This window comes from Triticum dicoccoides, chromosome 1B (assembly GCF_002162155.2).
Source record: "Triticum dicoccoides isolate Atlit2015 ecotype Zavitan chromosome 1B, WEW_v2.0, whole genome shotgun sequence".
NCBI lineage: Eukaryota > Viridiplantae > Streptophyta > Magnoliopsida > Poales > Poaceae > Triticum > Triticum dicoccoides.
In genome coordinates, this window is record NC_041381.1 from 101,961,179 (window position 1) to 101,988,114 (window position 26,936).

At 41.6% G+C, this 26,936-nt stretch overlaps 1 protein-coding gene across 16 annotated transcripts; it reads left to right on the top strand.

Annotated features, from left to right (window-relative positions):
* The first annotated feature begins 1,411 nt into the window (after positions 1-1,411).
* LOC119321795 lies at positions 1,412-23,015 on the top strand. Of its 16 annotated transcripts, XR_005155237.1 has the most exons (5): positions 14,468-14,973; positions 16,816-16,957; positions 17,405-17,527; positions 18,242-18,314; positions 18,381-18,724. XR_005155237.1 is itself a non-coding variant. In XM_037595340.1 (3 exons), the coding sequence occupies exons 1-3, from the start codon at positions 14,575-14,577 to the stop codon at positions 18,431-18,433; spliced, it is 525 nt and encodes a 174-aa protein (XP_037451237.1). In that variant the 5' UTR covers positions 14,468-14,574; the 3' UTR covers positions 18,434-18,724. The 16 variants fall into 16 exon arrangements, 3 of the variants coding, with proteins under 3 accessions (XP_037451237.1, XP_037451232.1, XP_037451241.1); XR_005155229.1 differs by lacking the exons at positions 14,468-14,973; positions 16,816-16,957 and adding exons at positions 1,412-1,901; positions 3,743-3,887 and having other exon boundaries at positions 18,242-18,724; XR_005155252.1 differs by lacking the exons at positions 14,468-14,973; positions 16,816-16,957; positions 17,405-17,527; positions 18,242-18,314; positions 18,381-18,724 and adding exons at positions 1,412-1,901; positions 3,743-3,887; positions 4,335-4,457; positions 5,311-5,365.
* Positions 23,016-26,936: the final 3,921 nt, after the last annotated feature.

Genomic DNA, 26,936 nt, shown 5'->3' on the forward strand with positions numbered 1-26,936 from the left:
TCCGCCAACATCTTCAGGCGGCGGCAGTAGTCATCAATAGACTATTCATCCTGATGACAGTCAAAAAATTCCTGTTGCAGAAAAACGCGGCGCTGAAGCTTGTTGTCGGTGAAGAGGCCGTTGAGCTTGACCCACACGGCGCGGGCGTCATCACCATTGCTCCCGACCGTGTGAAACAGGTCCTTGAAGATGGTGGTGAAGAACCACCGGATGAGCGTAGCGTTGATCGCGGTCCACTAGGAGTCGCCCACCATGGCACGAGAGTCGACAGTGCCATCAACATGATCCACGAGATTGTTCTCGCAGAAGAGGAGTGAAAAGTACGTCTTCCACGTGAAGTACATGGAGTCGGTGGCATCGAGGACGACGGGGACGCGTTCGTGGATGTTGATGTCGCGGATGTCAGCGGCGTCCGGCCCGGCAAAGGGGTTGGAGTAGGTGGAGGCGTTGGACGACATGGCGGTGGCCCAGGGATGAGAAGGAGGGGCGGTGGCTAGGGTTGGGTGGGGATGGAGCGGCGCAGCGGGAGAGGCGGCATGGCGGGAGAAGCGGCGCAGCAGGAGAGGCGGCGCGATAGAGGAGGGGTGGCGTGGCTGCGGGAAAGGGAGGGCAGCAGCGCGGGAAGGGGAGAGCAGCGGCGGCGGCGGCCCGAAGCGGCGGCGACTAGGGTAGGCGGAAGCGATTAGGAGAGGATCGGGACGGTATCTGATACCATGTAGAATTGATTGTGTGCATCGATATTCACATTGATCGTGCACTAGACACATATGTAGGTACAAAGGCAGATGGATGCAGACACTACAAGTGCGGCGTACAAAACCCGGACCTACATACGTCTACACATGTTCAACAATTACGGTCACATCTTGGTGGTTGGCACAGAGAAGCTGAGCGCGCTTAGTATAGAAGCTTTGGAGGTTGCGGCAGCAAAGGAAAGCACGCCGTAGAAAAGCCGATCGCCGATGGCTAAACGCGGCGTCACGATCCGGGGAGGGAGCGCACTGTCGTTGCCAACCGACCGATCGAGAGAGAGTGATGCGAGCGAGAACAATAAACACGAACTGGAGAGGAGTGGGTTTTCCGCTGCACAAACCTCTTAGCTTTTCTGTTATCTTTCTCTTTCTCTTTTCTTAGTTACATTGAGTGAAAAACAACTAATGAGCTAACCTCCCGGCATGCTCGCTGTGATCCGGTGAAGTCCGGGAGAAAAACAACGAGAAAGAAGGAGTGCGTGCACTGTGCACGTCTCCACTACGGGTTCGGCTCCTCTACAATACAGGTATTATTGTACGCGTACTGTAGCGTCTAGCATCTGCCGTCTATTTTAATCGGATGGCTCCAACCAAGAATTGCCGGGCTTATATAAAAAAGTAAAGAAGACTAAAACAAACCCACACGGCCACTCTCTCTCTCTCTCTCTTATCTCTTTCCTGTAGAGAAGCTCGGACACTGTTTTTCCCCAATCCACGACACTGCTCCGGCTGAGCGAAATCCAGGTACCCTACGCTGCTCCGGGCAAATTTGCTCGCCCCGAACTACTCTGGCGATGACCTCCCTCTATAGCCCTGCCTCTCCGCGCGCTGCTTCTTATCCATCCCTGTGCGGCCGTGCCCCATGGCTTCTACCGGCTGCTGCAAGGGATGGCCGGAGAGTGCACTGCTGCGGGAGATGACCGAATACGCCGCTGCTGCACCGCCACACGTCTCTGCTGCTAGTAGCAGGGACACGGCGAACTACACAAGCAGCAGAGCAACGACGATATCGATGATCCTAACGACAATGGCAAGCTCGAGTCTCCCCCGACGAGCTCGACCAGGAATAGGATGACGGCGATGTCTCGGAGCAGCACGGTCGACCTCGGCGCCCTCCTGCGCGGTGAAGCCCCACTAGCAAAACCCAAGGTGAATTACTTGGTGTTACTTAGAACTAATTTATTCATTTTTTTCATTATTAGTTCGAGAACATGTGCTTGTTTGACCATATATTAATCTTTCATCATGGCAATATGGTTAGTCAATAGCCAGTAGAGAGTACATGCATGTGTGCTGAGTTTAATTACAGTTATGTTGTGACAGTGGTCACTTGCGTCTCTGTCCAATTATTCATATCACTGGCTGAAGAATTAGTGCTTGTGATGATGATCAAATAATGCCACTAGCAGTCCATGTTGTATCTGATTGTACACCGTACATGGAGAGATAAAAACCTATTGTGGTACATAGCTGTAACCATCTCACTAGAATATTTAAAAGTGATAAGTAATCAACAGATCATTGTTGTAGTAAACCGAAATTAAACTGATTGTTCTGTCTTCGGAAACTAGGAGTGAACTGAGACTAAACTAATTGTAGTGAAATAATGAGCACTCAACAGATTGGGTCCCATGTGTGCTGATTCAGATATTCCTTCTGCATAATCTGTCGATCTAGCAAGACAAAATAACACATATTCATCAACCTATCCCATGATAGTGTTGTAACTTCCAAAGATCATCGGCTTCACTCTGCAAATTAAGGGATATATAACTGATTATATGAAGTATCATATTGCTTAACAATGAAGTTTAGACATGGTAAGTGGAAATACCGTCAGTAAACGAGCATAGTACCCATATTCTTGCAAACCATTTGCATTTGTTCCAGCCATTTGCTCTATAGGTGCTTGGTATTGTCCTACTGAATTGTCATTATTTCCTCCCTATGAAAAAATAAAAACAAAAGAAAACCAATGTTAGTTGAGTTGTTACTATATTACTATATTTAATAAGTTGTCCGGTTAGACATATGCAAGAGATTTACAGAATGATTTTGACTTTTGGGTACCGCTTTAGTTGTCTCCTTCTTCTTTTTATTTGGGTGCTGAATGTCAAGCCATGATTTCTTTCTTCCTGGATTTTTCTTTGGAATTTCCTTTTTCTTTAGGCAAGCATCCTTTAAACCATCGTCTGGAACTTTAGATATATCTTCAGTTATGCTAGTAGTACGAGCTTTCTCTTCAACTTGCTTCCTAAGATTCTTCAAAGCATCATCTACTAGTTTGATACACTGTTTTGATGTAACTGCTTATGAAGCTATGCCAAGGAGCTCGTGCATGAAAAAATTCAACTGCTGTCTGTCTTCTGATCTAGGATCTTCCAAAACAATGTTTCCATGGCTGTTTTGTATAGTTCCGCTTCCCGCTTCTCGAGTCCATCGCTTCAAAATATAGTGACCTGGAAGGTACTTAATATTCATGACATCAAGTGCTTTCAAAGCATGACTACACAATATACCAACTCTTTCGAATTGCCCACAATTGCAGAAAACTTTTTGCTCTTCATAATCAACTACAACTTTGCACTCTTCTTCATATGTGAATTCTGAGTCAAGACTTGCAATTGCAACAATATATGCATTGTGTTCTATCGATGGCTTGATGTATGCTGAGATAGATCTTTCGTATTCATTCTGAAAATCTTCAAATATGCGTGGTGTGTAAACCTTGATCACTTGTATTACCATAGGAGTCCTCATTCTGACTATAGGTAATTTTTTTCCTAGACTCATATTCGTCATTTACCTCGTTATCTCTTTTCTCTTGCACAACCCTCTATACGTGCTTGAAAAACCGAAGGATGTCAAGATCATACTTTAGACGGTCTTTCAAGTCACTGTTCAAGCTCTCACTTAATTGTGTGCTTCTGATGCCTATAGTGTAAGCATTCCTCATGTAACATCTTGCCCATTTCTCTTTTACTTTGTAGATGTTGTCCAACCAAGTTTGTGTATCCACATTGCTTCTGATGGCATTGAAAGCTTCTACAAAGGCTTCCTCTTCCTCATACTTATACATGCAAGCACTGAAATCAGCAAGTACATTTGGTCCCTCCTCGTCTTTTTTCTTATGAGGTAACTGCCTAATGGCATTTTGCATAATGTGAAAAGTGCATAATCAATGCCATGCTTTGGTAAATACCGCCTGAACTACATTACCCATTGCTACATCTTGATCAGTAAAGACTGTTCTAGGTTGCTTCTTCTTATGCAATGATGGGAATGTGTTGAAAAACCATTTGAATGATTCAAATGTCTCATCATATAAAAGTGCAGCACAAAAAATGACCATTTCTCTAAAATGGTTGAATCCAACAATAACACCGAAGGGTCTGTACTCTTTGTTTGTCCCAAATGTTGTATCGAAAGTAACAACATCACCGAAATGAGCATAGTCAATGATCATCTTTGCATCAGCCCAAAAGATATTCGCTATTTGTTCATCGCAATCTAGTTGCATATCATATTCAAATGCAGGATTCTCATTATTTTTATCTCTAAAGTACTTAAGCATACTTCCAGCTTCACCATACATCAAGTCCCGTTGACGCCTGGTTCGCAAGTGGTTCTTGCGATCACGACATGTGTAGCCAAGGTTCAGTGGACCACCAACTTGTCGACTTGCTAACTCATGGGCTCTTCTAGGTACAATTCCTGAATCATCCGCTGTTTCCATTTCAAATGCTTGCAAGGCCGAAATCTTCCGTTGTGATGGCATCAAGTGGCTTGTCCCAAGTAATTGCAAGACATGGTTGTGTTCAACAACTAACTCATGCACCTTATAATTTTCTGCTTCTCTGTGTATAGTGATTCCCATTCGAACATTGTAGCTGGTCCTTGTTTCTGCACGAGGACATTTTGTATTATTACCCCTTTTGTCTTTTCTTCTGTAGCCTTCATTAGAACAGACGTATCTTGCAGAAGTGATTACTCCATCAAGTTTGCTCTTGTTTTCATAATTTACCCTTGCATCAAAACCAGTATGACCTCCATAACATGTCCAAAAGTTCCAAGCCTCTTTTGTGGAATTAAACTTCATACCAATATGAAGCATCCAACTAGGAACCACAATTGTCCTACACAAATTAAGCATAACTTATTTGTTTCTCTGCTTACACTACAATTATAAGATCACATGGCCTAATAAGAATTTAACAAAACTATTTTTTTGACAAAAAGACTGTAAGGGAACCCCCTACAGTATAATTGGTGCAACAAAGCCAAATTGGAAGTATCATGCCTTGAACCTGGGTGGGTGGGAAGGCATCAGCCCCTTCCCACCACTAGACTATGCCTTAGTCTGCAATTTAACAAAACTATTGGTACCTGTTAGAACCTTGATACGTCTCCAACGTATCTATAATTTTTGATTGCTCCATGCTACTTTATCTACTATTTTAGGCAATATTGGGCTTTATTATCCACTTTTATATTATTTTTGGGACTAACCTATTAACTGGAGGCCCAACCCAGATTTGTTGTTTTATGCCTATTTCAGTGTTTCATGGAAAAGGAATATCAAACGGAGTCAAAACGGAACGAAATCAACTAGAGAAGTTATTTTTGGAAGGAAAGCAACCAAGGGAAATTAGAGTGCACGTCAGGGGAGATAGGGGCTGCCCACCCCCCCAGGCGTGCCTCCTACCTCGTGGGGCCCTCGTAGCTCCTCCGACGTACCCCTTGCACCCATATATACCTACGTACCCTAAAACTTCCAGAACAGAAGATAGATCGGGAGTTCCGCCGCCGCAAGCCTCTGTAGCCACCAAAAACCAATCGGGACCCTATTCCCGCACCCTGCCGGAGGGGGATCCCATCACCGGAGGCCATCTTCATCATCCCGGCGCTATCCATGATGAGGAGGGAGTAGTTCACCCTCGGGGCTGAGGGTATGTACCAGTAGCTATGTGTTTGATCTCTCTCTCTCTCTCGTGTTCTCTCTCGTGTTTCCTCTACGACACGATCTTGATGTATCCCGAGCTTTGCTATTTTAGTTGGATCTTATGATGTTTCTCCCCCTCTACTCTCTTGTTATGAATTGAGTTTCCCCTTTGAAGTTATCTTATTGGATTGAGTCTTTATGATAACACTTGATGTATGTCTTGCCGTGATTATCTGTGGTCACAATGGGATATCATGTGCCACTTGAAGTATGTTTTGGTGATCAACTTGCGGGTTTCGTAACATTGGTACCTATGCATAGGGGTTTGCACACGTTCTTGACTCTCCGGTAGTAGCTTTGGGGCACTCTTTGAAGTACTTTGATGTTGGTTGGATGAATGTGAGATTGTGTGATGCATATCGTATAATCAGGCCCAAAGATACTTGAGGTGACAATGGAGTATCTAGGTGACATTAGGGTTTTGGTTGATTTGTCTCTTAAGGTATTATTCTAGTACGAACTCTTTTATAGATCGATCCGAAAGAATAACTTTGAGGTGTTTTCGTACCCTACCATAATCTCTATGTTTGTTCTCCGCTATTAGTTGCTTTGGAGTGACTCTTTGTTGGATGTTGAGGGCTTGTTATATGATCTATCTATGTTATTATTGTTGAGAGAACTTGCACTAGTGAAAGTATGAACTCTAGGCCTTGTTTCCTATCATTGCAATACTGTTTATGCTCATTTTTATCATTAGTTACCATGCTGTTTTTATTATTTCAGATTACAAATACCTTTATCTACCATCTATTTTGCACTTGTATCTTCATCTCTTCGCCGAACTAGTGCACCTATACAATTGACCATTGTATTGGGTGTGTTGGGGACACAAGAGACTCTTTGTTATTTGGTTGCAGGGTTGTTTGAGAGAGACCATCTTCATCCTACGCCTCCTACGGATTGATAAACCTTAGGTCATCCACTTGAGAGAAATTTGCTACTGTCCTACAAACCTGTGCACTTGCAGGCCCAACAACGTCTACAAGAAGAAGGTTGTGTAGTAGACATCAAACCTTCGTTGGTGGAGTTAATCGTATTCTCCATTACACTTTTTGTTTTTTATTTTATAATCCATGATAGCAAACTCAGTCCATGAGATCTTTGTTGCTGCCAACATGAATACAACCGAAACATATGTCATATACTTTGATTACGTTTGAGCTCCTTGTGAACTTTGCAATGAACATGGTCATTTAAAGGTCCAATGCTATTTGTTTCATGATCAAGTCGTGTCCAAATATTGTGATAATTTGATTACGTTTGAGCATCATAAAGATCTTAGCCTTCTTTTGGGTTATGAAGAAATGAAACATATAATCGAGGGTATTCTAGAATTTAGTCTTGATAGATTTCTTGATTTTGATCTAGAGAAGATTTATATGTATTGTGCGGTGAATTGCATTGAAAATCCTTATATTGCCAATTACATAAAGGAAAGAAAACAAATAGAGGACGAAGAAAATACTAATGAAAGGGAAGAGACTTCTCAATATCCTCCAATTATTTCTTATGATGAATCAGGTAACAAGGAGGAGCTTTCTATTTAACCAATCTCGTCAATAAGGAGCTCAAAGAGGAAGGTTGAACCCACACATAATGTGAGGAAGAAAAAGAAAAGAAGGAGCAACAAGGGTAGAAAGGTGTGCCTCCCAAATGATGTTGCTCCCATTACTCATTGTGATGATGATAATTGCTATACTATTGGTGTTATCAATATTTTTAATGATGAGAGTGATTATGCTTCTGATATGAAAAGGCCCAAGCTTGGGGAAGCTATGTTTGATGAGAATGACATATTTGAGAATATATTTGATGAAATTAATGTTTGTCCCAAGCTTGGGGATGCTACGTTTAGTGAAGATGATATTTTTAGCATCCCAAGTTTTGATATGCAAAGTTGTTGTGATGATAGCATGCCTCCTACGTATGATGATTATATTGATGAAAGTGGGTTCGGAAGAGTGTCAACTTTAGGAATTAGTGATCCCACTATTTTGGAGGATGTTGGATTTTATTGTGATGAATATGAAAGTGGATTTGGAAGAGTGTCAACTTTATTTAGTGATTCCACTATCTTGGGAGAGATTTCAATCGATTATGATGAGAACGAAGTTGCTACTTATGATGATTATTGTGATGAAACTTATGCTATAAAAAGTAGTGATGATTATATTTACAAATATTGTCATGATTATGATTACCCTTTTTCTGAACATTACTCTTTTAATGTGGAAACAATTTTTAGTGTTCAAGTATCTTATGATACTCCTACTATTCTGAATGAGAAGAAGTTTGCTTATGTGGAGAGTATTAAAAATTCTATGCTTGTAGATCATGAAAAGAATGCTTTAGGTGCTGGTTATATTGTTGAACTCATTCATGATGCTACTGAAAATTATTATGAGAGAGGAACATATGCTTGTAGGAATTGCAATAATACCAAGTTTCCTGTCTATGTGCTTCAAGTTTTGAATTTATGCTTGTGTTACCTTCCTATGCTAGTTGATTGTTGTTCGCATAAGTTGTTTGCTCACAAAATCCCTATGCATAGGAAGTGGGTTAGACTTAAATGTGCTAGTCATATGCTTCATGATGCTCCCGTTATGTTTCAATTCTTATCTTTTATGTGAGCATCATTGTCATCATCATGCCTAGCTAAAAGGCATTAAAGAAAAGCGTTTGTTGGGAGACAACCCAATATTTATCCTTACTGTTTTTGTGTGTCCACATGATTATGCTACTGTATTAATCATGTTTTATAGCTTTTGTTTCAATAAAGTGTCAAGTAAAACCTTTGGGAAGACTTGGGTGAAGTTTTTGTGATCTTGCTGTGAAAAACAGAAACTTTAGCGCTCACGAGATTAGCTGCCATTGTTTACTGGAGAGTTATTTTAGGTTGATTCTTTTTGCAGATGATTAATAGACAAATTACTCAGGTCCAGAAATTTATATCATAATTTTTGGGGTTCCAGAAGTATACGTTTGATACAGATTACTACAGACTGTTCTGTTTTCTATGTGTTGTTTGCTTATTTTGATGCATCTATGGCTAGTATTAAGTGGTATGAACCATAGATAAGTTGGAGTACAGTAGATCTTACACCAATATGAATTTAGAATGAGTTCATTACAGTACCTAAGTGGTGGTTTTATTTTCTTATACTAACGGAGCTTACTAGTTTTGTTTTGAGTTTTGTGTGGTTGAAGTTTTCAAGTTTTGGGTAAGGATTCGATGGACTATGGAATAAGGAGTGACAAGAGCCTAAGCTTGGGGATGCACAAGGCACCCCAAGGTAATATTCAAGGACAACCAAGAGCCTAAGCTTGGGGATGCCCCGGAAGGCATCCCCTCTTTCGTCTTCGTTCATCGATAACTTTACTTGGAGCTATATTTTTATTCACCACATGATATGTGTTTTGCTTGGAGTGTCATTTTATTTTGTTAGTTTTTTCTTGCTGTTAGTTAGAATAATATTTTTCATCTTTAGGTTCAATAAAAAAGTCAAGGATAGCCTTTGCCATGCTTATTTTGCTAGTTTGCATGTTGCTGTTTGAAAACAGAAAGTTTACCGCTGTTACAAAAATTCCCTAGAAAAGTCAGAGCATGGTCTACAGTTGAATCTTTTTGCATATTGAGTTCTGATAAATTTAATACAGTGGGAATTTTAGTTCATAATTTTTGGAGTCAGGGAAGTATTGATACTCTTGCATTCTTTACAGACTGTACTGTTTTGACAGATTGCTGTTATGGTTGCATCGTTCGCATATGTTTGCTTGTTTAATGATTCTATTTGAGGATAGGAGTATTAAATATACAGAGGCATTTAGTATTCAATGTGGAATAATAATTTTAGTGATTTGCTACAGTAGAGAATGATAAGGTTTTGCATTGGTTTATACTAACCTATCTCACGAGTTCTTGTTGAGTTTGTTGTGAATGAAGCTTTTGATAAAAAGAGAAACCATGATATGAGAGGAATTAAGGAGACACAAAAGTTCAAGCTTGGGGATGCCCAAGGCACCCCAAGATAATATTTCAAGAAGTCTCAAGCATCTAAGCTTGGGGATGCCCCGGTAGGCATCCCACCTTTCTTCTTCAACAACTATCGGTTAGTATCGGTTGAGCCTAAGTTTTTGCTTCTTCACATGAGTTGTGCTATACTTGCATTGTAGTTTTCTTTAAGCTTTGCTTGCTGTTTTGATTGAAATACCAAGATCTGAAATTCTTTAATGAGAGAGAGCCTTACACAAATTAGAATTTGTTAGAATACTCTATGTGCTTCACTTATATCTTTTGAGCTTGATAGTTTTGGTCATTGTGCTTCACTTATATCTTTTGAGCGTGATAATTTTTGCTCTAGTACTTCACTTAGATCTTTTAGAGCATGGTGGTGGATTTGTTTTAAAGAAACTATTTGATCTCTCATGCTTCACTTAGATTATTTTTAGAGTGGTTAATAGCATGGTAATTTGCTCAATGATAATATACTTGGTATTCAAGATATGTGAAACCTTTCTTTTGAGTGAATTGAATACTAAGATAAGTTTGATGCTTGATAATTGTCTTGAGATATGGAGGTGATAATATCAAAGTCATGCTAGTTGGGTGATTATGAATTTGAGAAATACTTGTGTTGAAGTTTGCAAGTCCCGTAGCATGCACGTATGGTTAAAGTTGTGTAACAAATTTGAAACATGAAGTGTACATGGCTTGTGCATCCTTATGAGTGGTGGTCGGGGATGAGCGATGGTCTTTTCCTACTAATCTATCCCCCTAGGAGCATGCGCATAGTACTTGAATTTTTGATGACTTCTAAATTTTTGCAATAAGTATATGAGTTCTTTTGACTAATGTTGAGTCCATGGATTATATGCACTCTCACCTTTCCACCTTTGCTAGCCTCTTCGGTACCGTGCATTGCCCTTTCTCACCTTGAGAGTTCGCGCAAACTTCGCCGGTGCATCCAAACCCCGTGATACGATACGCTCTATCACACATAAACCTCCTTATAACTTCCTCAAAATAGCCACCATACCTACCTATTATGGCATTTCCATAGCCATTCCGAGATATATTGCCATGCAACTTCCATCATCATCATCATGACATACATTACCTTTGTCATATTGCCATTGCATGATCATGTAGTTGACATCGTATTTGTGGCAAAGCCACCATGCATTATTTTTAATACATGTCACTCTTGATTCATTGCACCATCCCGGTACACCGCCAGAGGTATTCATATAGAGTCATATCTTGTTCTAGTTTCGAGTTGTAACCCTTGTGTTGTAATCAATAGAAGTGTGATGATCATCATTATTAGAGCATTGCCCTAATAAAAAAAGAGAAAGGCCAAAAAGAAAAAAAAGAAAGGCCCAAAAAAAAGGGAAATGCTACTTCTCTTTTTCCACACTTGTGCTTCAAAGTAGCACCTTGTTCTTCATGTAGTGAGTCTCATATATTGTGCTTCAAAGTAGCACCTTGTTCTTCATGTAGTGAGTCTCATAAGTTGTCTTTTTATACTAGTGGGAATTTTTCATTATAGAACTTGGCTTGTATATTCCTACGATGAGCTTCCTCAAATGCCCTAGGTCTTCATGAGCAAGCAAGGTGGATGCACACCCACTAGTTTTCTTTTGTTGAGCATTCATAGCTCTAGTGCATCCGTTGCATGGCAATCCCTACTCCTCATATTGACATCAATTGATGGGCATCTCCATAGCCCGTTGATTAGCCTCGTCAATGTGAGACTTCCTCCTTTTTTGTCTTCTCCACACAATCCCCATCATCATATTCTATTCCACCCATAGTGCTATATCCATGGCTCACGCTCATGTAGTGCATGAAACAATTGCTTGGCTTGTCATCGGGGGTATAGAAGTTGGGAACATCTTTGTGTGACGAAAATGAAGCATAGCCTAACTATATGATTTTGTAGGGATGAACTTTATTTTGCCATGTTATTTTGAGAAGACATGATTGCTTTGATTAGTATGCTTGAAGTATTATTATCTTTATGTCAATATGGGCTTTTGTCTTGAATCTTTCGGATCTGAATATTCATTCCACAATTAAGAAGATTTACATTGAAATTATGCCAAAGTATCAGTCCGCATAAAAAATTCCTTTTTATCATTTACCTACTCGAGGACGAGCAGGAATTAAGCTTGGGGATGCTTGATACGTCTCCAACGTATCTATAATTTTTGATTGCTCCATGCTACTTTATCTACTGTTTTAGGCAATATTGGGCTTTATTATCCACTTTTATATTATTTTTGGGACTAACCTATTAACTGGAGGCCAAGCCCAGATTCATTGTTTTATGCCTATTTCAGTGTTTCGAGGAAAAGGAATATCAGACGGAGTCAAAACGGAACGAAATCATCTGGAAAAGATATTTTTGGAAGGAAAGCAACCCAGGGAACTTGGAGTGCACGTCAGGGGAGATACAGGTTGCCCACGAGGGTGCCCCCCCGGGCGCGCCCCCCTGCCTCGTGGGGCCCCCGTAGCTCCTCCGACATACCCCTTGCACCCATATATACCTATGTACCCTAAAACTTCCAGAACAGAAGATAGATCGGGAGTTCCGCCGCCACAAGCCTCTGTAGCCACCAAAAACCAATTGGGACCCTGTTCCGGCACCCTGCCAGAGGGGGATCCCATCACCGGAGGCCATCTTCATTATCCCAGCGCTATCCATGACGAGGAGGGAGTAGTTCACCCTCGGGGCTGAGGGTATGTACCAGTAGCTATGTGTTTGATCTCCCTCTCTCTCGTGTTTCCTCTATGGCACGATCTTGATGTATCCCGAGCTTTGCTATTGTAGTTGGATCATATGATGTTTCTCCCCCTCTACTCTCTTGTGATGAATTGAGTTTCCCCTTTGAAGTTATCTTATTGGATTGAGTCTTTATGAGAACACTTGATGTATGTCTTGCCGTGATTATCTATGGTGACAATGGGATATGATGTGCCACTTGATGTATGTTTTGGTGATCAACTTGCGGGTTTCATAACATTGGAACCTATGCATAGGGGCTGTCACACGTTCTTGACTCTCCGGTAGTAGCTTTGGGGCACTCTTTGAAGTACTTTTATGTTGGTTGGATGAATCTGAGATTGTGTGGTGTATATCGTATAATCATGCCCACGGATACTTGAGGTGACAATGGGGTATCTAGGTGACATTAGGGTTTTGGTTGATTTGTGTCTTAAGGTGTTATTCTAGTACGAACTCTTTTATAGATCGATCCGAAAGAATAACTTTGAGGTGGTTTCGTACCCTACCATAATCTTTATGTTTGTTCTCCCCTATTAGTTGCTTTGGAGTGACTCTTTGTTGCAAGTTGAGGGCTTGTTATATGATCTATCTATGTTATTATTGTTGAGAGAACTTGCACTAGTGAAAGTATGAACTCTAGGCCTTGTTTCCTATCATTACAATACCGTTTACGCTCACTTTTATCATTAGTTACCTTGCTATTTTTATTATTTCAGATTACAAATACCTTTATCTACCATCTATTTTGCACTTGTATCTTCATCTCTTCGCCGAACTAGTGCACCTATACAATTTATCATTGTATTGGGTGTGTTGGGGACACAAGAGACTCTTTGTTATTTGGTTGCAGGGTTGTTTGAGAGAGACCATCTTCATCCTACGCCTCCAACGGATTGATAAACCTTAGGTCATCCACTTGAGGGAAATTTGCTACTGTCCTACAAACATGTGCACTTGCAGGCCCAACAACGTCTACAAGAAAAAGGTTGTGCAGTAGACATCAAACCTTCGTTGGTGGAGTTAATCGTATTCTCCATTACACTTTTTGTTTTTTATTTTATAATCCATGATAGCAAACTCAGTCCATGAGATCTTTGTTGCTGCCAACATGAATACAACCGAAACATATGTCATATACTTTTAGATTGACGTCTTTATTTTTCTTCCTACCATCTGTATCACAGGCACCCGTACATCATCTACAACTCAATATATCTTGTTCTTGTCCTAGCTACAAGGAGGACGATCAGGACAAAAGTAAGGTAAACGGGAAATCATCTACAACAGGCACACACCAACGTACCTTGGTCTTGTTCTTGCTAGGGAGGATGATCGGGAGGAACAAGGAAGACGAGTGGGAGGAACAACGAAGACGACCAGGAGGAGGCGCCGAGGAGATTGTCAACATGTTCTGATTGGCCACAACGTTAGTTCAGCAGAAGCGAGATCTCTACAACACGTTCATATCAGCATACGTTGGTCTCGTTTTTTCTCGGAGAAGGACCATCAGGAGGAAGAGGACGAGTGGCAGGATTTTGGCGCCGAGAAACTATCAGCTCGCTCTGTTTGGCTCTAGCGTTTATCTGTTTGGCGGCAATTGTACAACCGTGGGAGATTTTCCTCTGGACTAATAGGGGTTTTTGTTCTAATTATTCATAGAATTAAGGGGGGAGAAAGGAGAGCCATCCGATTAAAATAGACGGTAGATGCTAGATGCTACATCACGCGTACAGTAATACCTTTACTGCAGAGGAGCCAAACCCCTCCACTACGGGTCCGGCTCCTCTGCAGTACAGGTATTACTGTACGCATACTATAGCGTCTAGCATCTGCCGTCTATTTTAATTGGATGGCTCCAACCAAGAATCGCTAGGCTTATATAAAAAATTAAAGAAAACTAAAACAGACCCACATGGCCACACCATTCTCCACTCTCTCTCTCTCTGTCTTATCTCTTTCCTCTAGAGAAGCTCGGCCACAGTTTTTCCCCAATCCACAACACTGCTCCGGCCGAGCGAAATCTAGGTACACTATGCTCATGTGGCCAAATTCGCTCTCCTTGAACTACTCTGGCAATGGCCTCCCTCTATATTCCTGCCTCTCTGCGCACTGCTTCTTATCCATCCCTGTGCGGCCATGCGCCATGGCTTCTACCGGCTGCTGCAAGGGATGGCCGGAGAGTGCACTGCTGCGGGAGCCGACCGAATACGCCGCTGTTGCACTGCCATACGTCTCTGCTGCTAGTAGCAGGGAGACAGCGAACTACACAAGCAACAGAGCAACAATGAGATCAACGAGCCCTGACGACAACGGCAAGCTGGAGTCTCCCCTGTCGAGCTCAACCAGGAATAGGACGACAACGATGTCTCAGAGCAGCACGGTCGACCTCGGCGCCCTCCTGCCCGGTGAAGCCCCACTAGCAAAACTCAAGGTGAATTACTTGGTGTTACTTAGAACTAATTTATTCATTTTTTTAATCATTAGTTTGAGAGCATGTGCTTGTTTGACCATCAATTAATCTTTCATCATGGCAATATGGTTAGTCAATAGCCAGTAGAGAGTACACGCATGTGTGTTGAGTTTAATTACAGTTATGTTGTGACAGTGGTCACTTGCGTCTCTGTCCAATTATTCAGATCACTAGCTGAAGAATTAGTGCTTGTGCTGATGATCAAATAGTGCCACTAGCAGTCCATGTTGTATCTGATTGTACACCGTACACGGAGATATAAAAACCTATTGTGGTACATAGTTGTAACCATCTCACTAGAATATTTAAAAGTGATAAGTAATCAACATATCATTGTTGTAGTAAACCGAAATTAAACTGATTGCTCTGTCTTCGGAAACTAGGAGTGAACTGAGACTAAACTGACTGCAGTGAAATAATGAGCACTCAACAGATTGGGTCCCACGTGTGCTGATTCAGATATTCCTTCTACATAATCTGTCGATCTAGCAAGACAAAATAGCACATATTCATCAACCTATCCCATGATAGTTTTGTAACTTCCAAAGATCATCGGCTTCACTCTGCAAATTAAGGGATATATAACTGATTATATGAAGTACCATATTGCTAACAATGAAGTTTAGACATGGTAAGTGGAAATACCGTCAGTAAACGAGCATAGTACCCATATTCTTGCAAACCATTTGCATTTGTTCAAGCCATTTGCTCTATAGGTTCTTGGTATTGTGTTACTGAAATTTCATTATTTCCTCCCTATGCAAAAATAAAAACAAAACAAAACCAATGTTAGTTGAGTTGTTACTATATTACTCTATTTAATAAGTAGTCCATTTAGACATGTGCAAGAGATTTACAGAATGATTTTGATTTTTGGGTACCGCTTTAGTTGTCTCCTTCTTCTTTTTATTTGGGTGCTGATTGTCAAGCCATGATTTCTTTCTTCTTGAATTTTTCTTTGGAATTTCCTTTTTCTTTAGGCAAGCATCCTTTAAACAATCGTCTGGTTCTTTAGATATATCTTCAGTTATGAACGTAGTAGTACGAGCTTTCTCTTCAACTTGCTTCCTAAGATTCTTCAAAGCATCATCTACTAGTTTGATACACTGTTCTGATGTAACTGCTTGTGAAGCTATGCCAAGGAACTCGTGCATGAAAAACTTCAAATGTTGTCTGCCTTCTGATCTAGGATCTTCCAAAAAAATGTTTCCATGGCTGTTTTGTATAGTGCCGCTTCGCGCTTCTCGAGTCCATCACTTCAAAATATAGTGACCTGGAAGGTACTTAATATTCAGGACATCAAGTGCTTTCAAAGCATGACTACACAATATACCAACTCTTTCAAATTGCCCATAATCGCAGAAAACTTTTTGCTCTTCATAATCAATTACAACTTTGCACTCTTCTTCATATGTGAATTCTGGGTCAAGACTTGCAGTTGCAACAATATATGCATTGTGTTCTATCGATGGCTTGATGTATGCTGAGATAGATCTTTCGTATTCATTCTGAAAATCTTCAAATATGCGTGGTGTGTAAACCTTGCTCACTTGTATTACCATAGGAGTCCTCATTCTGACTCTAGGTAATTTTTTCCTAGACTCATATTCCTCATTTACCTTGTTATCTCTTTTCTCTTGCACAACCCTCTCTACGTGCTTGAAAAACCGAACGATGTCAAGATCAGACTTTAGATGATCTTTCAAGTCACTGTTCAAGATCTCACTTAATTGTGTGCTTCTCATGCCTATAGTGTAAGCATTCCTCATGTAACATCTTGCCCATTTCTCTTCTACTTTGTAGATGCTGTCCAACTAAGTTTGTGTATCCACATTGCTTCTGATGGCATTAAAAGCTTCTACAAAGGCTTCCTCTTCCTCATACTTGTACATGCAAGCACTAAATCAGCAAGTACATTTGGTCCCTCATCGTCTTTTTTTATGAGGTAAGTGCCTAATGGCATTTTGCATTATGTGAAAAGTGCATAATCCATGCCATGCTTTGGTAAATATCGCCTGAACTGCATTACCCATTGCTACATCTAGATCAGTAAAGACTGTTCTAGGTTGCTTCTTGTTATGCAATGATAGGATTGTGTTGAACAACCATTTGAATGATTCAAATGTCTCATCATATAAAAGTGCAGCACCAAAAATGACAGTTTCTCTAAAATGGTTGAATCCAACAATAACACCGAAGGGTCTGTACTCTTTGTTTGTCCCAAATGTTGTATCGAAAGTAACAACATCACCAAAATGAGCATACTCAATGATCATCTTTGCATCAGCCCAAAAGATATTCGCTATTTGTTCATCGCAATCTAGTTGCATATCATATTCAAATGCAGGATTCTCATTATTTTTATCTCTAAAGTACTTAAGCATACTTCCAGCTTCACCATACATCAAGTCCCTTTGACGCCTGGTTCGCAAGTGGTTCTTGCGATCACGACATGTGTAGCCAAGGTTCAGTGGCCCACCAACTTTTCGACTTCCTAACTCATGGGCTCTTTTAGGTACAATTCCCGAATCATCCGCTGTTTCAATTTCAAATGCTTGCAAGGCCGAAATCTTCCATTGTGACGGCATCAAGTGGCTTGTCCCAAGTAATTGCAAGCCATGGTTGTGTTCAACAACTAACTCATGCACCTCATAATATTTTGCTTCTCGGTCTATAGTGATTCCCATTCGAACATTGCAGCCGGTCCTTGTTTCTGCACGAGGACGCTTTGTATCATTATCCCTTTTGTCTTTTCTTCTGTAGCCTTCATTAGAACAGACATATCTTGCAGAAGTGATTACTCCATCAAGTTTGCTCTTGTTTTCATAATTTACCCTTGCATCAAAACCAGTATGACCTCCATAACATGTCCAAAAGATCCAAGCCTCTTTTGTGGAATTAAACTTCATACCAATATGAGGCATCCAACTAGGAACCACAATTGTCCTACACAAATTAAGCATAACTTATTTGTTTCTCTTCTTACACTACAATCATTAGATGACATGGCCTAATAAGAATTTAACAAAAACTATTGGTACCTGTTAGAACCTTCGTTGGTGGAGTTAATCGTATTCTCCATTACACTTTGTGTTTTTTCTTTTATAATCCATGATCGCAAACTCAGTCCATGAGATCTTTGTTGCTGCCAACATGAATACAATCGAAACATATGTCATATACTTTCAGATTGACGTCTTTATTTTTGTTGCTACCATCTATATCACAGGCACCCGTATATCATCTACAACTCAATATATCTTGCTCTTGTTCTAGCTACAAGGAGGATGATCAGTATAAAAGTAAGGTTAACGGGAAATCATCTACAACAGGCACACATCAACGTACCTTGGTCTTGTTCTTGCTAGGGAGGACGATCGGGACGAACACGGAAGACGAGTGGGAGGAACAACGAAGATGAGCAGGAGGAGGCGCCCAGGAGATCATCAACACGTTCTGATTGGCCACAGCGTTAGTTCAGCAGAAGCGAGATCTCTACAACACGTTCAGATCAGCATACCTTGGTCTCATTTTTTCTCCGAGGAGGACCATCAGGAGAAAGAGGACGAGTGGGAGGATTTTCGCTCCAAGAAACTATTAGCTCGCTCCGTTTGGCGCCAGCGTTTATCTGTTTGGCGGCAATTGTACAACCATGGGAGATTTTCCTCCGGACTAATAGGGATTTTTGTTCTAATTATTCATAGAATTAAGGCGGGAGAAAGGACAGCCATCCGATTAAAATAGACGGCAGTTGCTAGACGCTACAGCACGCGTTCAGTAATACATGTACTACAGAGGAGCCGAACCCCTCCACTACGAGTTCGGCTCCTCTGCAGTACATGTATTACTTTACGCATACTGTAGCGTCTAGCATCTGCCGTCTATTTTAATCGGATGGCTCCAACCAAGAATCGCTGGGCTTATATAAAAAAGTAAAGAAAACTAAAACAGACCCACATGGCCACACCATTCGCCACTCTCTCTCTCTCTGTCTTATCTCTTTCCTCTAGATAAGCTCGGCCACAGTCTTTCCCCAATCCACAACACTGCTGCGGGCGAGCGAAATCCAGGTACACTGCGTTGCTCCGGCCAAATTCGCTTGATCTGAACTACTCTAGCGATGGCCTCCCTCTATAGCCCTGCCTCTCTGCGCGCTGCTTCTTATCCATCCTTTTGCGGCCATGCCCCATGGCTTCTACCGGCTGCTGCAAGGGATGGCCGGAGAGTGCACTGCTGCGGGAGCCGGCCGAATACGCCACTGCTGCACCGCCACACGTCTCTGCTGCTAGTAGCAGGGACACGGCGAACTACACAAGTAGCAGAGCAACGATGAGATCGACGAGCCTGACAACAATAGCAAGCTGGAGTCTCCCCCGAGGAGGTCGACCTGGAATAGGACAACGGCGATGTCTCAGAGCAGCACGGTCGACCTTGGCGCCCTCCTGCCTGGCGAAGCCCCACTACCAAAACCCAAGGTGAATTACTTGGTGTTACTTAGAACTAATTTATTCATTTTTTCATCATTAGTTCGAGAGCATGTGCTTGTTTGACCATCTATTAATCTTTCATCATGGCAATATGGTTAGTCAATAGCCAGTAGAGAGTACATGCATGTGTGCCGAGTTTCATTACAGTTATGTTGTGATAGTGGTCACTTGCATCTCTGTCCAATTATTCAGATCACTAGCTGAAGAATTAGTGTTTGTGCTGATGATCAAATAGTGCCACTAGCAGTCCATGTTGTATCTCATTGTACACCGTACATGGAGAGATAAAAACCTATTGTGGTACATAGTTGTAACCATCTCACTAGAATATTTAGAAGTGATAAGTAATCAACAGATCATTGTTGTAGTAAACCGAAATTAAACTGATTGTTCTATCTTCGAAAACTAGGAGTGAACTGAGACTAAACTGATTGAAGTGAAATAATGAGCACTCAACATATTGGGTCTCACGTGTGCTGATTCAGATATTTCTGCATAATCTGTCGATCTAGCAAGACAAAATAACACATATTCATCAACCTATCCCATGATAGTTTTGTAAGTTCCAAAGATCATCGGCTTCACTCTGCAAATTAAGGGATATATAACTGATTATATGAAGTATCATATTTCTTAACAATGAAGTTTAGACATGGTAAGTGGAAATACCGTCAGTAAACGAGCATAGTACCCATATTCTTGCAAACCATTTGCATTTGTTCAAGCCATTTGCTCTATAGGTGCTTGGTACTGTGCTACTGAAATGTCATTATTTCCTCCCTATGCAAAAATAAAAACAAAACAAAACCAATGTTAGTTGAGTGGTTACTATATTACTCTATTTAATAAGTAGTCCGGTTAGACATGTGCGAGAGATTTACAGAATGATTTTGATTTTTGGGTACCGCTTTAGTTGTCTCCTTCTTCTTTTTATTTGGGTGCTGATTGTCAAGCCATGATTTCGTACTTCTTGAATTTTTCTTTGGAATTTCCTTTTTCTTTAGGCAAGCATCCTTTAAAAAATCGTCTGGTTCTTTACATATATCTTCAGTTCTGCACGTAGTAGTACGAGCTTTCTCTTCAACTTGCTTCCTAAGATTCTTCAAATCATCATCTACTAGTTTGATACACTCTTCTAATGTAACTGCTTGTGAAGCTATGCCAAGGAACTCGTGCATGAAAAACTTAAATTGTTGTCTGCCTTCTGATCTAGGATCTTCCAAAACAATGTTTCCATGGCTGTTTTGTATAGTGCCGCTTCGCGCTTCTCGAGTCCATCGCTTCAAAATATAGTGGCCTTGAAGGTACTTAATATTCATGACATCAAGTGCTTTCAAAGCATGACTACACAATATACCAACTCTTTCAAATTTCCCACAATCGCAGAATTTTTTTGCTCTTCATGGTCAACTACAACTTTGCACTCTTCTTCATATGTGAATTTTGGGTCAAGACTTGCAATTGCAACAATATATGCATTGTGTTCTATCGATGTCTTGATGTATGCTGAGATAGATCTTTCGTATTCATTCTGAAAATCGTCAAATATGCGTAGCGTGTAAACCTTGCTCACTTGTATTACCATAGGAGTCCTCATTCTGACTCTAGGTAATTTTTTCCTAGACTCATATTCCTCATTTACCTCGTTATCTCTTTTCTCTTGCACAACCCTCTCTACATGCTTGAAAAACCGAAGGATGTCAAGACCAGGCTTTAGATGGTCTTTCAAGTCACTGTTCAAGCTCTCACTTAATTGTGTGCTTGTCATGCCTATAGTGTAAGCATTCGTCATGTAACATCTTGCCCATTTCTCTTCTACTTTGTAGATCCTGTCCAACCAAGTTTGTGTATCCACATTGCTTCTGATGGCATTGAAAGCTTCTACAAAGGCTTCCTCTTCCTCATACTTGTACATGCAAGCACTGAAATCAGCAAGTACATTTGGTCCCTCCTCGTCTTTTTTCTTATGAGGTAACTGCCTAATGGCATTTTGCATTATGTGAAAAGTGCATAATCCATGCCATGCTTCGGTAAATACTGCCTGAACTGCATTACCCATTGCTACATCTTGATCAGTAAAGACTGTTCTAGGTTGCTTCTTGTTATGCAATGATAGGAATGTGTTGAACAACCATTTGAATGATTCAAATGTCTCATCATATAAAAGTGCAGCACCAAAAATGACCATTTCTCTAAAATGTTGAATCCAACAAACACACCGAAGGGTCTGTACTCTTTGTTTGTCCCAAATGTTCTATCGAAAGTAACAACATCACCGAAATGAGCATAGTCAATGATCATCTTTGCATCAGCCCAAAAGATTCGCTATTTGTTAATCGCAATCTAGTTGCATATCATATTCAAATGCAGGATTCTCATTCTTTTTATCTCTAAAGTGCTTAAGCATACTTCCAGCTCACCATACATCAAGTCCCTTTGACGCCTGGTTCACAAGTGGTTCTTGCGATCACGACATGTGTAGCCAAGGTTCAGTGGAGCACCAACTTGTCGACTTGCTAACTGATGGGCTCTTTTAGGTACAATTCCCGAATCATCCGTTGTTTCAATTTTGAATGCTTGCAAGGCCGAAATCTTCCATTGTGACGGCATCAAGTGGCTTGTCCCAGGTAATTGCAAGACATGGTTGTGTTCAACAACTAACTCATGCACCTCATAATTTTCTGCTTCTCGGTCTATAGTGATTCCCATTCGAACATTGCAGCCGGTCCTTGTTTCTGCACGAGGACGCTTTGTATTATTATCCCTTTTGTCTTTTCTTCTGTAGCCTTCATTATAACAGACATATCTTGTAGAAGTGATTACTCCATCAAGTTTGCTCTTGTTTTCATAATTTACCCTTACATCAAAACCAGTATGACCTCCATAACATGTCCAAAAGTTCCTAGCCTCTTTTGTGGAATTAAACTTCATACCAATCCGAGGCATCCTACTAGGAACCACAATTGTCCTGCACAAATTAAGCATAACTTATTTGTTTCTCTTCTTACACTACAATCATAAGATGACATAGCCTAATAAGAATTTAACAAAATTATTGGTACCTGTTAGAACCTTCGTTGGTGGAGTTAATCGTATTCTCCATTACACTTTGTGTTTTTTCTTTTATAATCTATGTTAGCAAACTCAGTTCATGAGATCTTTGTTGCTGCCAACATGAATACAATCGAAACATATGTCATATACTTTTAGATTGACATCTTTATTTTTGTTGCTACCATCTATATCACAGGCACCCGTATATCATCTACAACTCAATATATCTTGTTCTTGTCCTAGCTACAAGGAGGACGATCAGGACAAAAGTAAGGTAAACGGGAAATCATCTACAACAGGCACACACCAACGTACCTTGGTCTTATTCTTGCTAGGGAGGACGATCGGGAGGAACAAGGAAGACGATTGGAGGAACAAGGAAGACGAGCAGGAGGAGGCGCCAAGGAGATTGTCAACACGTTCTGATTGGCCACAGCATTAGTTCAGCAGAAGCGAGATCTCTACAACTGTTGGAAATATGCCCTAGAGGCAATAATAAAAGTATTATTATTATATTTCCTTGTTCATGATAATTGTCTTTATTCATGCTATAACTGTATTATCCGGAAATCGTAATACACGTGTGAATACATAGACCACAATATGTCCCTAGTGAGCCTCTAGTTGACTAGCTCGTTGTGATCAACAGAGAGTCATGGTTTCCTGGCTATGGACATTGGATGTCGTTGATAACGGGATCACATCATTAGGAGAATGATGTGATGGACAAGACCCAATCCTAAGCATAGCACAAAGATCGTGTAGTTCGTTTGCTAGAGCTTTGCCAATGTCAAGTATCTCTTCCTTTGACCATGAGATCGTGTAACTCCTGGATACCGTAGGAGTGCTTTGGGTGTATCAAACGTCACAACATAACTGGGTGACTATAAAGGTGCACTACAGGTATCTCCGAAAGTATCTATTGTTTTATGCGGATCGAGACTGGGATTTGTCACTCCGTGTAAACGAAGAGGTATCTCTGGGCCCACTCGGTAGGACATCATCATATGCGCAATGTGACCAAGGAGTTGATCACGGGATGATGTGTTACGGAACGAGTAAAGTGACTTGCCGGTAACGAGATTGAACAAGGTATCGGTATACCGACGATCGAATCTCGGGCAAGTAAAATACCGCTAGACAAAGGGAATTGTATACGGGATCGATTGAGTCCTTGACATCGTGGTTCATCCGATGAGATCATCGTGGAACATGTGGGGGCCAACATGGGTATCCAGATCCCGCTGTTGGTTATTGACCAGAGAACGTCTCGGTCATGTCTGCATGTCTCCCGAACCCGTAGGGTCTACACACTTAAGGTTCGATGACGCTAGGGTTATAAAGGAAGCTTGTATGTGGTTACCGAATGTTGTTCGGAGTCCTGGATGAGATCCCGGACGTCACGAGGAGTTCCGGAATGGTCCGGAGGTAAAGATTTATATATAGGAAGTCCTGTTTCGGCCATCGGGACAAGTTTCGGGGTCATCGGTATTGTACCGGGACCACCGGAAGGGTCCCGGGGGCCCACCGGGTGGGGCCACCTGCCCCGGGGGGCCACATGGGCTGTAGGGGGTGCGCCTTGGCCTACATGGGCCAAGGGCACCAGCCCTAAGAGGCCCATGCGCCTAGGGAACCCTAGAGGGAAGAGTCCTCAAGGGGGAAGGCACCTCCGAGGTGCCTTGGGGAGGATGGACTCCTCCCCCCCCTCTTGGCCGCACCCCTTTCTTGGAGTAAGGGGCAAGGCTGCGCCTCCCCCTCTCCCTTGCCCCTATATATAGTGGAGGGGAGGGAGGGCATCCATACCTGAGCCCTTGGCGCCTCCCTCCCTCCCGTGACACCTCCTCCTCTCCCGTAGGTGCTTGGCGAAGCCCTGCAGGATTGCCACGCTCCTCCATCACCACCACGCTGTTGTGCTGCTGCTGGATGGAGTCGTCCTCAACCTCTCCCTCTCTCCTTGCTGGATCAAGGCGTGGGAGACATCGTCGAGCTGTACGTGTGTTGAACGCGGAGGTGCCGTCCGTTCGGCACTAGGATCATCGGTGATCTGAATCACGACGAGTACGACTCGATCAACCCCGTTCACTTGAACGCTTCCGCTTAGCGATCTACAAGGGTATGTAGATGTTCTCTCTTTCTACTCGTAGCTGGTTTCTCCATAGATAGATCTTTGTGACGCGTAGGAAAATTTTGAATTTCTGCTACGTTCCCCAACAGTGGTATCAGAGCTAGGTCTATTGCGTAGATTCTTTGCACGAGTAGAACACAAAGTAGTTGTGGGCGTTGATGTTGTTCAATATGCTTACCGTTACTAGTCCAATCTTGTTTCGACGGTATTGTGGGATGAAGCGGCCCGGACCGACCTTACACGTACTCTTACATGAGACAGGTTCCACCGATTGACATGCACTTGGTGCATAAGGTGGCTAGCGGGTGCCAGTCTCTCCCACTTTAGTCGGAACGGATTCGATGAAAAGGGTCCTTATGAAGGGTAAATAGCAATTGGCATATCACGTTGTGGTTTTGCGTAGGTAAGAAACGTTCTTGCTAGAAACCCATAGCAGCCACGTAAAACATGCAACAACAATTAGAGGACGTCTAACTTGTTTTTGCAGGGTATGCTATGTGATGTGATATGGCCAAAAGGATGTGATGAATGATATATGTGATGTATGAGATTGATCATGTTCTTGTAATAGGATTCACGACTTGCATGTCGATGAGTATGACAACCGGCAGGAGCCATAGGAGTTGTCTTTATTTATTATTATGACCTGCGTGTCATTAAAGAACGCCATGTAAACTACTTTTCTTTATTGCTAAACGCGTTAGTCATAGAAGTAGAAGTAGTCATTGGCGTGACAACTTCATGAAGACACGATGATGGAGATCATGATGATGGAGATCATGGTGTCAAGCCGGTGACAAGATGATCATGGAGCCCCGAAGATGAAGATCAATGGAGCTATATGATATTGGCCATATCATGTCACAACTATATAATTGCATGTGATGTTTATTATGATTATGCATCTTGTTTACTTAGGACGACGGTAGTAAATAAGATGATCCCTTACAAAATTTCAAGAAGTGTTCTCCCCTAACTGTGCACCGTTGCTACAGTTCATCGCTTCTAAGCACCACGTGATGATCGGGTGTGATGGATTCTTACGTTCACATACAACGGGTGTAAGACAGTTTTACACAGCGAAAACACTTAGGGTTTACTTGACGAGCCTAGCATGTACAGACATGGCCTCGGAACACGGAGACCGAAAGGTCGAGCATGAGTCGTATAGTAGATACGATCAACATGAAGATGTTCACCGATGATGACTAGTCCATCTCACGTGATGATCGGACACGGCCTAGTTGACTCGGATCATGTGATCACTTAGATGACCAGAGGGATGTCTATCTAAGTGGGAGTTCATAAGATGAACTTAATTATCTTGAACATAGTCAAAAGACCTTTTTGCAAATTATGTCGTAGCTCGCGCTTTAGTTCTACTGTTTTAGATATGTTCCTAGAGAAAATATAGTTGAAAGTTGACAGTAGCGATTATGCGATCAGTAGAAAGCTTATGTCCTTAATGCACCGCTTAGTGTGCTGAACCCCAAACGTCGTTTGTGGATGTTTCGAACATCGAACATACACGTTTTGATAACTACGTGATAGTTCAGTTAAATGGTTTAAGTAGAGGCACCAAAGACGTTTTCGAAATGTCACGGAACATATGAGATGTTTCGAGGGCTGAAATTGGGATTTCAGGCTCGTGCCCACGTCAAGAGGTATAAGACCTCCGACGATTTTCTTAGCCTGCAAACTAAGGAGAGAAGCTCAATTGTTGAGCTTGTGCTCAGATTGTCTGAGTGCAACAATCACTTGAATCAAGTGGGAGTTGATCTTCCAGATGAAATAGTGATAGTTCCTCCGAAGTCATTACCACCAAGCTGCTAGAGCTTCATGATGAACTATAATAAATCAAGGACATATATGATGATCCTTGAGATATTCGCGATGTTTGACTCCGCGAAAGTAGAAATCAAAAGGGATCATCAATCGTTGATGGTTAGTAAAACCACTAGTTTCAAGAAGGGCAAGGGCAAGAAGGGATACTTCATGAAACGACAAATCAGCTGCTGCTCTAATGAACAAACCCGAGGTTAAACCCAAACCCGAGACTAAGTGCTTCTGTAATAAGGGGAACAACCACTGGAGCAAGATTACCCTAGATACTTGGTGGATGAGAAGGCTGGCAAGGTCGATAGACGTATATTGGATATACATTATGTTAATGTGTACTTTACTAGTACTCCTAGTAGCACCAGGGTATTAAGATACCGGTTCAGTTGCTAAGTGTTAGTAACTCAAAATAAAAAAAA

Excerpts from the sequence above, each read along its gene's own strand:
- LOC119321795 (XM_037595335.1), top strand. The coding sequence starts at position 14,575 with ATGCTCATGTGGCCAAATTCGCTCTCCTTGAACTACTCTGGCAATGGC. Across the intron at positions 14,974-18,241 it reads CCCCACTAGCAAAACTCAAG|GCACCCGTATATCATCTACA; the intron begins GTGAATTACTTG and ends TCTATATCACAG.